Consider the following 14,043-nt stretch of genomic DNA (forward strand, 5'->3'; position numbering starts at 1 on the left):
TTTACTGATTTTATACCATTTGGCTCTGTTCTTTGTTACTTTGTTTTGCCCATGGAAATTTTGTCTGCTATATATTCATTTGGGGGTCTCTGTGCGCGACATAGTTTGGTTTATCTATGCATACCAGGCATCAACCTGTTCAGTAGACCCCTGGCGTTCATACTTAGGGTGCCTTTTGCTGGTACGTTACAAAATGTGGGGTATATAATGGGGTAAAATGCAAGCTTTGTGACTATTTTTAGAAATTTCATAAAAACTGTTATGTTTAGCATAGCTTTGCAGGTTGGAAGTTTGCAGTAGAAAGATGTAATTACCTGCTTTAGATTCGTCAGAATGTGTACTTTTGGAAAATGTATAGTTTTATAGGGTCTCCATACTGTTAGGGGGTCTTATGGTGCATAATACAAATACCGTGTGCTTGTATTGTAGAAGTCAGAGTGTCATACGTGAAAATTCATATGTACTATTTTCATTTGGGGGTCTCTGTATGCCACCTAGTTTGGTAAATCTTTTCATATCAGGCATCAAACTGTACAGTACACTCCTGGCGTTCATATTTAGGATGCTTTTTGCTGGTACGTTACAAAATGTGGGGTATATAATGGGGTAAAATGCAAGCTTTGTAACTATTTTGAGAAATTTCAAAAAAAGCGTTATGTTTAGCATAGCTTTGCGATTTGGTAGTTTGCAGTAGAAATATGTCATTACCTGCTTTAGATTCATCAGAATGTATACTTTCGGAAAATATATGGTTTTCTAGGGTCTACATACTGGTAGGGGGTCTCATGGCACATAATACACATACCGGGTGCTTATATTGAGTGTCATACATGAAAATTCATATGCCCTATTTGGATCTGGGGGTCTCTGTATGCAACATAGTTTGGTAAATCTATGCATATTGGGCATCAAACTGTTTAGTAGACCCCCCCACATTCATATTTAGGATGCTTTATGCTGGTAATGATACATGCACGGTACGATGCTGGAAAGTTGAAGCTTTGAGGCAATTTTCAGGTATTTCACCAAAACCACCAATTTTGGGAAAGCCTTGCGACTCAGTCGTTTGGAGCAGAAAGCATGGGTACCCAGTTTAGATTCGGTATAATGTGTACTTTCCAAAAATATATGGCTTTGGGGGTAAACATATATTTCTGTGTTTTGACTCCACAAAAAATGCAGTCAATTTGTTGATTTTTCAGTAGCTGAATATGCGCTGACTTCATTTTGGGGCCTCTAAATGCCAGATACTTTGGTAAACCTATGCACCATGGGCACCAAACTGTTCAGTGGACCCCTGGCAATCATATTTAGGGTGCTTTTGCTTGGTACATAATGATTCATGGGCGATATGATGCTGGAAATTTGAAGCTTTGAGGCAATTTTCAGATATTTCACCAAAACCGACAATTTTGGGAAAGCCTTGCGACTCGGTCGTTTGGAGCAGAAAGGCATGGGTACCCATTTTAGATTTGGTAGAATGTGTACTTTCCAAAAATATATGGTTTTGGGGGGTAAACCTATATTTCTGTGTTTTTACCCCACAAAAAATGCAGTCAATGTGTGGATTTTTCATTAGCTGAAGTTACCCACAGGACTATTTGTATGCGCTAACTTCATTTTGGGGCCTCTAAATGCCAGATACTTTGGTAAACCTATGCACCATGGGCACCAAACTGTTCAGTGGACCCCTGGCAATAATATTTAGGGTGCGTTTTCTTGGTAAGTAATGATTCATGGGTGATATGGTGCTGGAAAGTTGAAGCTTTGAGGCAATTTTCAGATATTTCACCAAAACCGACAAATTTGGAAAAGCCTTGCGACTCAGTAGTTTGGAGCAGAAAGGCATGGGTACCCATTTTAGATTCGGTAGAATGTGTACTTTCCAAAAATATATGGTTTTGGGGGGTAAACATATATTTCTGTGTTTTTACCCCACAAAAAATGCAGTCCATGTGTTTATTTTTCATTAGCAGAAGTTACCCACAGGACTATTTGTATGCGCTAACTTCATTTTGGGGCCTCTAAATGCCAGATACTTTGCTGCACCTATGCACCATGGGCACCTAACTGTTCAGTGGACCCCTGGCAATCATATTTAGGGTGCTTTTTCTTGGTACATAATGATTCATGGGCGATATAATGCTGGAAAGTTGAAGCTTTGAGGCAATTTTCAGATATTTCACCAAAACCACCAATTTTGGGAAAGCCTTGCGACTCGGTTGTTTGGAGCAGAAAGGCATGGGTACCCATTTTAGATTCGGTAGAATGTGTACTTTCAAAAAATATATGGTTTTGGGGGGTAAACCTATATTTCTGTGTTTTTACCCCACAAAAAATGCAGTCAATGTGTTGATTTTTCATTAGCTGAAGTTACCCACAGGACTATTTGTATGCGCTAGCTTCATTTTGGGGCCTCTAAATGCCTGATACTTTTGTAAACCTATGCACCATGGGCACCAAATTGTTCAGTGGACCCCTGGCAATAATATTTAGGGTGCGTTTTCTTGGTAAGTAATGATTCATGGGTGATATGGTGCTGGAAAGTTGAAGCTTTGAGGCAATTTTCAGATATTTCACCAAAACCGACAAATTTGGAAAAGTCTTGCGACTCAGTAGTTTGGAGCAGAAAGGCATGGGTACCCATTTTAGATTCGGTAGAATGTGTACTTTCCAAAAATATATGGTTTTTGGGGGTAAACCTATATTTCTGTGTTTTTACCCCACAAAAAATGCAGTCAAAGTGTTGATTTTTCATTAGCTGAAGTTACCCACAGGACTATTTGTATGCGCTAACTTCATTTTGGGGCCTCTAAATGCCTGATACTTTGGTAAACCTATGCACCATGGGCACCAAATTGTTCAGTGGACCCCTGGCAATAATATTTAGGGTGCGTTTTCTTGGTAAGTAATGATTCATGGGCGATAGGGTGCTGGAAAGTTGAAGCTTTGAGGCGATTTTCAGATATTTCACCAAAACCATCAATTTTGGGAAAGCCTTGCGACTTGGTCGTTTGGAGCAGAAAGGCATGGGTACTCATTTTAGATTCGGTAGAATGTGTACTTTCCAAAAATATATGGTTTTTGGGGGTAAACATATATTTTTGTGTTTTTACCCCACAAAAAATGCAGTCAATGTGTTGATTTTTCATTAACTGAAGTTACCCACAGGACTATTTGTATGCGCTAACTTCATTTTGGGGCCTCTAAATGCCTGATACTTTGGTAAACCTATACACCATGGGCACCAAATTGTTCAGTGGACCCCTGGCAATAATATTTAGGGTGCGTTTTCTTGGTAAGTAATGATTCATGGGCGATAGGGTGCTGGAAAGTTAAAGCTTTGAGGCGATTTTCAGATATTTCACCAAAACCGTCAATTTTGGGAAAGCCTTGCGACTCGGTCGTTTGGAGCAGAAAGGCATGGGTACCCATTTTAGATTCGGTAGAATGTGTACTTTCCAAAAATATATGGTTTTTGGGGGTAAACATATATTTTTGTGTTTTTACCCCACAAAAAATGCAGTCAATGTGTTGATTTTTCAGTAGCTGAAGTAAAGTCCTGGACAATTTGTATGTGCTACCTTCATATTGGGGTCTGTAAATGCCAGATAAATTGGTAAAGCTATGCACAATGGGCATCGAACTGTTCAGTGGACCCCTGACAATCATATTCAGGGTGCTTTTTCTTGGTACCTATTACAGTGTGGGATATGCGGAGCAGCAAAATAAAACCTTTGAAGTGATTTTTCAGAATTTTGATAGATTTTTATAAAAACCACTACGCTCAGACAAGCTTTGATGTTTGGTAGTTATGAGTAGAGAGACATAGTTACCCATTTTGGAATCAGCAGAATGTGTACTTTTCAAAAATATATGGGTTTCTGGGGTAAACCTAATGTTTCAGGATTTTGTGGCCTTGGAATCTGAAGTATGCCATTTTCTGCCTTCTGCTTTCAAAATTCGGTAATATACTGCCGACAGTTTTTGCTGTACAGAAGTCCTAAATCTGCCTAAAACTATACATATCTGGTATTGGCACGTTCGAGAGATATGAGGCTTTCCAAATCAGTTGGATTTTCATTCGTAAAATGAAATATTTTTCTGGTATAAATTCATATATTGTGAAAAATAGAAATTTTTCATTTTTTTTTGTATTTAGCGCTAAAAATCTTTTTGCAGAGGTGGAAATAGATGAAAACTCAGGCACATTTAAAAAGCTCAGTTTCTCCCGAAAAAAACAATGTATAGTTTTCCTAGGTAAACTATAGGTTTCCCCTCAGAAAATGCCCCTAAAGTGAGAGAGCACAAATGTTTAAAAAATTGCTGGCATTTCGCGTAACCAAAATGTGAAATTCTGCTGGCACTTAAAGGGTTAATTTATCCAGTAACCTTTTGTGTGGCTCTGTATCAAATGCTTTAGCAAAGTCTAAGTAAATCACATCCACTGCCATCCCAGAATCGAGGTCTCTACTTACCTTCTCATGAAAAGAAATTAAGTTAGTCTGGCAAGATCTATTACGCATAAAACCATGCTGGCACAAACTCATAGTATTATGATTTGCTATGAAGTCCAGTATCTTATCCTTTATTAACCCTTCGAAAAGCTTTCCTATCACTGACGTCAGACTAACTGGCCTATAGTTTGAGGCTGAGAACGGGATCCTTTTTTGAATAGAGGCACCACATTAGCAATTCGCCAGTCTCTCGGCACTATGCCAGATCTCAATGAATCCTGAAAAATTAAGTAAAGAGGTTTGGCAATCACAGAGCTAAGCTTGCTAATTACCCTAGGATGAATACCATCTGGCCTCGGACCTTTGTTAATCTTAACATGTTCTAGTCTCTTTTGAATTTCATCATGTGTGAACCATGCATCATTAGTTGTATTACTAGAATTGGTACTGTTAAGAAGGAAACCTTCACTTACTGGTTCCTCATTTGTGTAGACAGATTAAAAATATGAGTTCAGAATCTGCGCTTTTATTTTGTTTTCATCAACCAGCTGACCCCCCTCTGATAGTAAGGGTCCCACCCCTTCCTGCTTCATTTTTTTACTATTTACTAACATATTTAAAAAATAATTTTGGATTTTTTTTTACTGCTTGCTGCAATATCCTTTTCTATATAAATTTTAGCTTGCCTTATAGCTTCTTTGCATGATTTATTGGCCTCCTTGTACCTTATAAATGTTTCGGCTGTACCAGCTAACTTGAAAGCCTTAAAAGCATGTCTTTTCTTACCCACCTCAACACCAACGCTTCTATTGAACCAAAAAGGTTTTGCTTTGCAACGACGTTCCTTGCTTACAAGTGGAATATACTGACAAGTATATTTATTAAGCAGCATTTTAAAGACTTCCCATTTTTATTCTGTGTTTAACCCTGTGAAAAGCATTTCCCACTTAATATGTTGCAGAGATGCCCTTATACTGTCAAAGTTTGCACGTCTGAAATTTAGTGTTTTAGTTACTCCCTTATAGAATTGCTTCTGTAACAGAATCTCAAAGGAGACCATGTTATGATCACTATTCCCTAAATGCTCACCCACACAAATGTTAGAGATGAGTTCAGTATTTTTAGTTATTACAAGGTCCAAAAGAGAGTTATTCCTAGTAGGTTCTTGAACGAGCTGGAATAAAAAGTTGTCATTCAGCATATTTACAAACCTACTAGCTTTTTCTGTCTTAGCAACCCTATTACCCCAGTCAATGTCTGGATAATTGAAGTCACCCATAGCAACAACTTGACCCAGCTGTGAAGCCGCTTGTATCTGCAAGAGTAGCTGGGCTTCATACTCGACACTTATACGAGGTGGTTTATAGCATACACCAATGATAATTCTTTTTGTTACCCTTTGTCCAGTCAAAATCTCTACCCAGAGTGATTCTACACCCTCAGCAGTGCCAGCTATTGTTATTTCTTTAGCGCATGGTTTTAATTCAGGCTTTACATACAAACACACTCCTCCACCATTTTTAATCCCTCTGTCCCTCCTAAAAAGGGTGTAACCATTTAAATTCACAATCCAGTCACGTTTCATCCCACCAGGTCTCAGTGATACCAATTATATCATAATTTTTAGAGCATGCAATTAATTCTAGGTCTCCCATTTTATCTGACAAACTCCGTGCATTTGCCAGCATACAGCGTAGGTTACTACTTTTACTTTTGAAATTTGCATTACTTAGTGGAGAATTATATGTAAAGTTAGTATTATTCTGAGGGACCTCTTTAGCTGGTAAACTGTATGCCCCCCTCACTCCTCCCCCATGACCCATTACAAACCCCACTGCCCCGTCTAACACTCCTCCAACCTCTTAGCCATTCTTTCCCCCAGCACCGCGGACCCCCTTCCATTGAGGTGCAAACCGTCACGACTGTATAGGTTGTACCCCAATGAAAAATCAGCCCAGTGCTCTAGGAACCCAAACCCTTCCTTCCTGCACCAAGAATTGAGCCACGCATTTAGCTCCCTAAGCTCCCGCTGTTTTCCTAAACTTGCACGTGGCACGGGCAAAATTTCAGAAAAAATTACATTGGAAGACCTTTCCTTGATCTTAGAGCCTAGATCCCTGAAATCACTCTTTAAGGTCTTCCATCTACCATTTATTTTGTTATAAGTACCGATATGCACTAAGACAGCTGGGTCATGCCCAGCCCCACCCAATAATTTGTCTATCTGATCAACCACATGCCGAACCCTGGCACCAGGTAGACAGCAAACTGTTCGGTTGTACCGATCTGGACGACAAATTACCCTATCCACTTTCCTAATAATTGAGTCCCCTACAACCACAATCTGCTTAGGCCTGACTCTACTCTCCTCCCCACCACTACTAGAGAAACTGGTCTCTCGGCTGTTAGAGAGATCAGCCCCATCTAGAATTGCCAATCCAGAGTTCATACTCCCATCATCTTCACACAATCTGGCAAATTTGTTGCGATGTATAATCTCCGGATCAGCCTCCATTTTCCTTTTGCCCACCTTAGATTTTCTGTCACCCAGCTAGCTGCCTCAACATCCTGCTGCTGTTCTGTTCCCCCCAAACTATCTGACCCCGCTAGGTCCTGCTCAGTGAGCAAAAGACTCCTTTCAAGATTGTCAATCGACCGCAGTGTTGCAATTTGTTGCTTAGTGCTCTAACTTGAGCCTAACTAGTGCCTGTTAAAAATGTGTCACCTTGCACTTACTCTCTTCTTGATCCTTTACTCCATTAAAAACATTTAGCCTACCTGTGCCCAGGGCCGGGCCAGGACCGCTGGGTGCCCCAGGCAACCCGGCCAGCTCTTTATTCATGCAAATTTTCATCTGGACCAGAGCAATGGGGATTGGCGCATGGGAAATGTAAACAATTCTTGTATCTCCTGCTCATCCCCAGTGTTTTTGAATCAATGTGGGTGTGGTCGGGCAGCATGCTGCCCCCTAAAATCCTGCAGCCCTAGGCCCAGGCCTGTCCACAAATACTGGCCTGTGGGCCCCCTTAGCTCATAACAAGGTTACAGATATATTGAAACATTCAGTGTTGGACTGGGACACCAGAAACCCACCAAAAAACCTTTGGTTAGGGGCCCACCAAATATTTTTAGACCAGGGTCCCACTGTCAGTACTATTTTATTCCTTTTCTCACTAAACCTATATTCTCTAGTCTCTTTTCTTTACATACTATGATCTATTATTTCTCTATTTAGCCTCTTTGTTCTCATAGAAATAGGGAATGGTCATGAAATAGGCCAAACGGTTAGAAGCAGGAGGGCCAATGACACCTGGGCCCACCGGGAGTTTTCCTGGTGGGCCAGTCTGACATTGGAAACAATGGGGTAACCATCACCCTGCTATAGTTCCAGGGGTACCCAGGGCACAAATAAGCCATCACCCAAAATCTCGCCCTAACTGGCCTTCAGGCTGGGCCCCCTTAGCTCATAACAAGGTTACAGATCTATAGAAACATTGGGGTAACACTCACCCCACATCATAGGATTTCACAGAAACCTTTATGGTTATTAATCAGAAGTAACAGAGTGTAAAACACAGACAAGTTAGAAAACAGGCCATTGTTTATTTTCCTGGAAAATTTGGTCTTATTTAGTGAATATTTCACAGTAACGGAACAACACACATTTTACAGAAAGTAGGAAATTTACAAAAAAAAAAAAATGTGTGTGTGTGGGGTCTGTGCGGGGGGCAGGGGCAATAGGGGGTATCTGTGACATATGAAATCTCAATAGTTATAAGAGATCCAAAATGTAATAAAGTTTGGGGGTGCAACGGGGTAATATAGGACCCCAACAAATGATTTCTGTCCATTTACAAGAGGTGAGGGGATGCTTTCTGGGTTTGCAGCACAGTTTGTGGGTGGGTTAGTGCTGGACCTCCATTAATATTGCTTGCTCCTCGGTGGACAGGTATACCAGGAGGTCAGGTCGTGGGGGGCTCCACTGCTTCCACAGAGCATTTCACAAGCTGGAATGAACACTAGTGCAAATCAAGGGACATATATCAGCTTCTCTGTGAGACGGGGTAAATAAGTTACAGTCTAATGAAGCTGCTTGGGCAGTACATAACATATAAATTTATTAGGGATGCACCGAATCCAGGATTCAGTTCGGTATTTGGCCAGGATTCGGCCATTTTCAGCAGGATTTGGATTCCGCGGAATCCTTGAGCCTGGCCGAACCGAATCCAGATCCTTAAAATCATGTGACTTTTCGTCACAAAACATGGAAGTAAAAATGTTTTTAGCCGCGCACTTAGTGCTGATTTGCATATGCAAATTAGGGTTTGGATTCGGTTCGGTATTCGGCCATATCCAAAAAAGTGGATTCGGTGCATCCCTAATGTTTATAAAAGGGGGATAAAGGCTCAGGAGAACCACAAGGGCCAGGGAAATTTGTGGGTACAGAGCAAACTGATGAGGGAATAGGATGGGGTAACCTAACAGCCTTATATAGAGACATCAGACAGTAAAGTCAACTGAGGGCAAGGGCTGACTGGGCAGATTGAATAAACTATAAGCCTATAGCATTCCTTCTGCCCAAATGGTTCAGAACAGGAAGATATTGTCAGCTTTCTGCTCTGGTTCCTGGTAGTGGTAAAACGGTGAATGAAAAATCATACAACTTAAAGGTGAAGTAAAGCCTGATACTTCGCATCCGTGCATAGAACTCATGTACACTTTGTGATACATATCAGCCCCATGCACCATTGTTTCCTATATTGTTATCAGAGAAAGATCTATACAGTAGTAGTAGTAGTAGTAGTAGTAGTAGTACAGTAACTATACAGTTAAGATGCACAGACTGGAGGGATGGGTAAGCGGCAACCTGGCAAAGCCTAGTTTAGTTGCCTTGATTACCCATGCCTATCCCATGATGCATTGCTTGGGGGAATGTGTCGTTTTTGTGATATGTCGGAACGTAGATCGCAGGGTTGGGACCCAGAGGGACCGTCGGAAAAACCTGCAAAGGCATCACTTGGGGTAGTTGAAAAGGACCTTGGGAGGGAGATGTCAAGAGTTGGGTGGCATCATAAGACTCCCCACTAGTCTCCATATTATAGGGGTACACCTGGCGCTTCCCCTTCTGCCGTCGGTTGCAGAACCAGACTCTCACCACCTGCAGATAAAAGGAGACGAAAGATAAGAAAAGCACAGGAGCTCAATGGCCGACCACTGGTGCAACAGATATCAAAAGCGACCAATCACAAGCCGGTGTTATAATTGGGGATCCCTACCCCACTATCTGTACCCTAGGGGGAGGGGAGTTACTCCCACTGGCTACAAATTTGCACCATTGAAAGTCCTGTTTTGCCCTTACTGGAGTTCAGCACTTACGTCCTTCTCCATGTTCAGCTCTCTCGCAATCTGAGCGATCTCCTGCGCGCTGGGCTTCGAGCACTGCATGAAATAGTTCTCCAAGGTGTGTCTCACGTTGTCCTCAATGCTGGTGCGGTGCTTCCTCTTCTGAACCTGAGGAATTATCTGCCCTCTGCTGATGATCTGTTGGGGAGGGAAACAGTTGGGTTAAAGGACCAGTAACATAAAAAAAATAAATTGTTTTAAAGTAATAAAAAAATAATGCAATGTTGCCCTGCACTGGTACAACTGATGTGTTTGCTTCAGAAACACTACTATTGTTTATATAAATAAGCTGCTGTGTAGCAATGGGGCAGCCATTCAAAGGAGAAAAGACTCAAGTTACAAAGCAGATAGCAGATAAGCTCTGTAGAACATAATGTTATCTGTTATCCATTATTCATCCTGTGCCATATAGCCTTTTTTCAATTTCCACCATTGCTACACAGCAGATTGTTTATATGAGCTATAGTAGTGTTTCTGAAGCAAACAGATCAGTTTTACCAGTGCAGGGCAACACTACATGATATTTTCTTTACTTTAAAGCACTTTTTACTGTTCCTTTAAAGGGTAAATATCCACACTAGCTGGAGACTAAAGGCAAACTGCTCTATACAGCGGGTCGTTTGAACTTGACAATGCAAGCAGAACAGAGACATAAACTTATTTTTCAGGAGGGGAATGTTCTGGCCCAGTGGTGGTGGTGGGGTGGAGTGGAGAGGGGACTTACTTCTTGGAGGTTTTCATTGTTTTCAACCTCATGAAGCCAACTCCGCAGCAGAGGTTTCAGCTTGCACATGTTCTTGAAGGAGAGCTGCAGAGACTCAAAGCGGCAGATGGTGGTCTGGCTGAATGTTTTACCTACGGGAGAGATTGTCACAGAGATAAGTACCAACCCAAAATCCTATGTTGAGAAGAATGTGGACATACTGAGGAGGAAACCTGGCCAGCTGGGGTGCCGTGTATGATCACTTAGAGTCTATAGGTTCTAGATCAGATAGGGAGCACTGAGAACAATTGATGGCAATGAAAATGCCGTGTATGATCGTTTACAGTCTATAAGTTCTAGATCCGATAGAAAGCACATAGTATATAGTATATAGGTTCTTGATTGAATAGGTAGCACCTTGAACAATTCCATCTACGTCTATGAGGTTCTGAGTCAGATGTGGTGCACCTAGAACAATGCATGTCCAGCTAAGGTGATGTGTTTGATCACTTACAGTCTTTACTGTTCTACATCAGATATTGTGCACCAAGGGCAATGCATGTCCAGCTAAGGTGATACTAAGCACCTCCTAGAACAATGGGTGCCACAGGCTGAGATAACTGTGACTCACAAATGTTGGAGGGCTGAGGGTTTAGGGATTGGAGCCCCATCAGCAGTTAGAAGGGGTGACTTAAAGAGATACTGACACCTGAAATTAAACTTTTTTTTACATCTATTATAATATTGGCTTTGCAAGCTACTTCTAACTTTGCCATAAAGTATTTGCATGATGCTTTTACATTACCTGTCTGATCCCCCATGTTCCTGTATGAGGGGGCTGCCATATTTGTGCAGCAGGAGTCTGTTAGCATTAGAAACTGTAACTAACAGGCTGAGATGGGACAGTCAGGTTGGCAAAGTCAGAGTGTCAGAGTGTCAGAGAGTCAGGCTTAGGAACTTCAACTAACAATTACAGTATATACAAAAACAAACCTCTCAGCAAAAAATTATCAACATTACCTATAGGAAACATTTAATGTACATTCATATGCAAAAATTAATTTTTTAGTGTCAGTATCACTATAGGTTGTAGATCATTCAAGGCAAACTGTGGATTACATATAACAGTCTAAAGTTGTTATGGATCACTGAGAGTCATAGAAAGGACACCTAAAGGAGAACACCAGAGAAAATAGAAGATGAAAGGACCATACCAAAAAGCACTCCTAGTGCGTAGCCAACATCCGCCTGAGTGTAGCCCATTGTGATCCTCTTGTGCTTCAGATCTTTGGCAAATTGCTCCATCTCTCCAGAATTTGGGGCTTCCTGAAAGGAATCAGCTTGTAATTTTAGGGTTATCAATCAGAAACCCTTGACCAGTCAGGGGCTGCCTTAAACCTTTTCTAGCCTGGAGACATCATAATAGTATGTGAAGAACAATGGAGGAGAGATAAGAGAAGCTGAAGCAGAGCAAACACAACTTTTTTAAAGTAATTTTAATTGCAGGGAAGATGAATCCCCTGGGTCAGTTTATTAAAGTATTTTATAAATATGTTCATTTTGGAACACGAGCCTTCTATGAAAACAATTGGTGAATTTGGTGGAATGCTAACTGCTGCACTACCATCAGCCTCTGTTAAAGGTTTCCTGTGGCTCCTGTAGTTGAATCACAGCTAGAGGGCACCCACAACATCCAAAAAAAAGATACCTTACCCCTGCCAGTTTCTAGTAACCTCCACCTTCCAAGTTCAGTTCATAGTCCTTGTTTGATAGGGGATGATGGGAGATGGTAAGGTACCTCAAAGCACCATGAACCTGTGGTTGTTACCCCTGTGGAGCTTATTCCCTATTGCTGTAGAATTAATGGTTTGCAGCAGGATCTTATGTCTCAACATAAATGGAACCCAATACCCTTCCATTGCCCCCCAATATCCAAGCCTACTGCGCTCTTGAGCTCCAAAACATGTGATTGTCTAGCCATTGAACTAGAATGTCCCCAATAGTTTTTATAATGGGTACTTACCTCCTCACTGTCACTGGTCAGCCCATCACTAGCTCCCCGGGAAAGGCTTCTCAGGGTCCCCAGGTTGATTCCACCTGATGAGCTGCTGGTGGCGCTGCTACAGCGACTGTTCTCCAAGCTGGAGATCCCGCTCTCTTTTGATTTGTCGGGGCTGGAGGTAAAAATGTTATTTGTCGACTCTGGGTCACATTTATCTCCAGGCTGGTGTGGGATGAGTAAAGGCTTGGACGCAACCGTGGTCCCACCTGAGCAGACCTGAGACCAGAAGGTTGCGTTGGGATTCCATGCGTGGGTGTAGATGGGTGCGGCGGGTGGCAGAGAGGGTGGGCTGCATTTGGGCTCAGGAGATTCCGATTTCTCCTCCTTGTCTTCTCTCTCCCTCTTTAAATTCTTAAATGGGTTCCCTTGGCCAGAGATGCCCAACTGGTTGGCAGAATCCAGAGAAGTTAGGGGGTTCCAGGCAGAAAGATGACCCACGCTAGTCGTTTGCCCCCCAAGATCCCCATAGTCCGATTTCACCCCAGAGAAAGAAAAGAAGGCTTGAGCTTGGTGATGGTCCCCGGCCGTGCCAGTGTAGGTACCCAGGTTATACTGTCCACTGCCATCTGGCACCAGGGCCGGGTTGTGGGTAAAGGAAGGGTAGGCCTGTTGATTAAACATGATCTGTTGTCCGCCTATAGAACTCTGGGTTTGCTCCTACCAAATGTAGTTGGTATTGGTTCTATAGCTGAGATGGTCCTAGAAAGGCCAATGGCATCCATGCAATCAAATTGTCCATAATTGTGTCTCATATGGGTAAAACTTCCATCAAGCGCTTGGTTTGTCCACCACTTCTAGGTTGGGAGATTTTCCATGGCACTCACCTGGGACGCCCCCTACACATCTCTTGTTTGGCCTCCAGCTCTGGGGAGACTGGGAGGAGAGAGTGTGTTTTGGGACAGTGTAACTCACCAAAAAGGTACAATTCACTCCTGCTCTGCTAAAACGATTATGAAGTGTATTCCTCAACGCAGACTGGAGGGTGGGTGGGGTTGTTGACTATGTTAATGAACCTATTTAGGCTATTGGTCTGTACATAACCAGTGACTCAAGTCCAAGCCAGATGTGTTTGTGTGTGTGAGGTGGGTGGGGGGGATGGGGCAATAGGATCTTATCTTGTCTATTGTGGGGAATTTGATACCCCCTTCTACTAGGCACTGCACCTCCAAAATGTTAGTGGGGGACCAGACTCTCCACCCACTCAATTTAAGGGAACCTTTCTTCACAATAAAAAGATTGATGCTTTGGGCCCAGTTACTCTTTTCTTTTTTTCTTATTTAAAGCTTTTGTGCGTTTTGATCTTTTTAGCTTTAAAAACAATTTGGTTGCTAGGTTGATTTAGCATAGTAACCAGGCAGTTGTTTGGAGTATGGAAGAAAAATAGCAGGGGATCAGACTAGACATAACAAATTCCCAAA

The 14,043-nt window shown here is 42.0% G+C and overlaps 1 protein-coding gene across 1 annotated transcript; it reads right to left on the reverse strand.

Annotated features, from left to right (window-relative positions):
• Positions 1–8,040: 8,040 nt before the first annotated feature.
• pou5f3.1.S (POU class 5 homeobox 3, gene 1 S homeolog) lies at positions 8,041–13,601 on the reverse strand. Its single transcript, XM_018232531.2, has 5 exons — positions 12,587–13,601; positions 11,778–11,889; positions 10,585–10,715; positions 9,834–9,998; positions 8,041–9,615 (listed from the first exon to the last, which is right to left on the reverse strand). Exons 1-5 carry the CDS (start codon positions 13,244–13,246, stop codon positions 9,340–9,342), a joined length of 1,344 nt encoding a protein of 447 aa, XP_018088020.1. The 5' UTR covers positions 13,247–13,601; the 3' UTR covers positions 8,041–9,339.
• Positions 13,602–14,043: the final 442 nt, after the last annotated feature.

Source organism: Xenopus laevis, chromosome 8S (genome assembly GCF_017654675.1).
Source record: "Xenopus laevis strain J_2021 chromosome 8S, Xenopus_laevis_v10.1, whole genome shotgun sequence".
NCBI lineage: Eukaryota > Metazoa > Chordata > Amphibia > Anura > Pipidae > Xenopus > Xenopus laevis.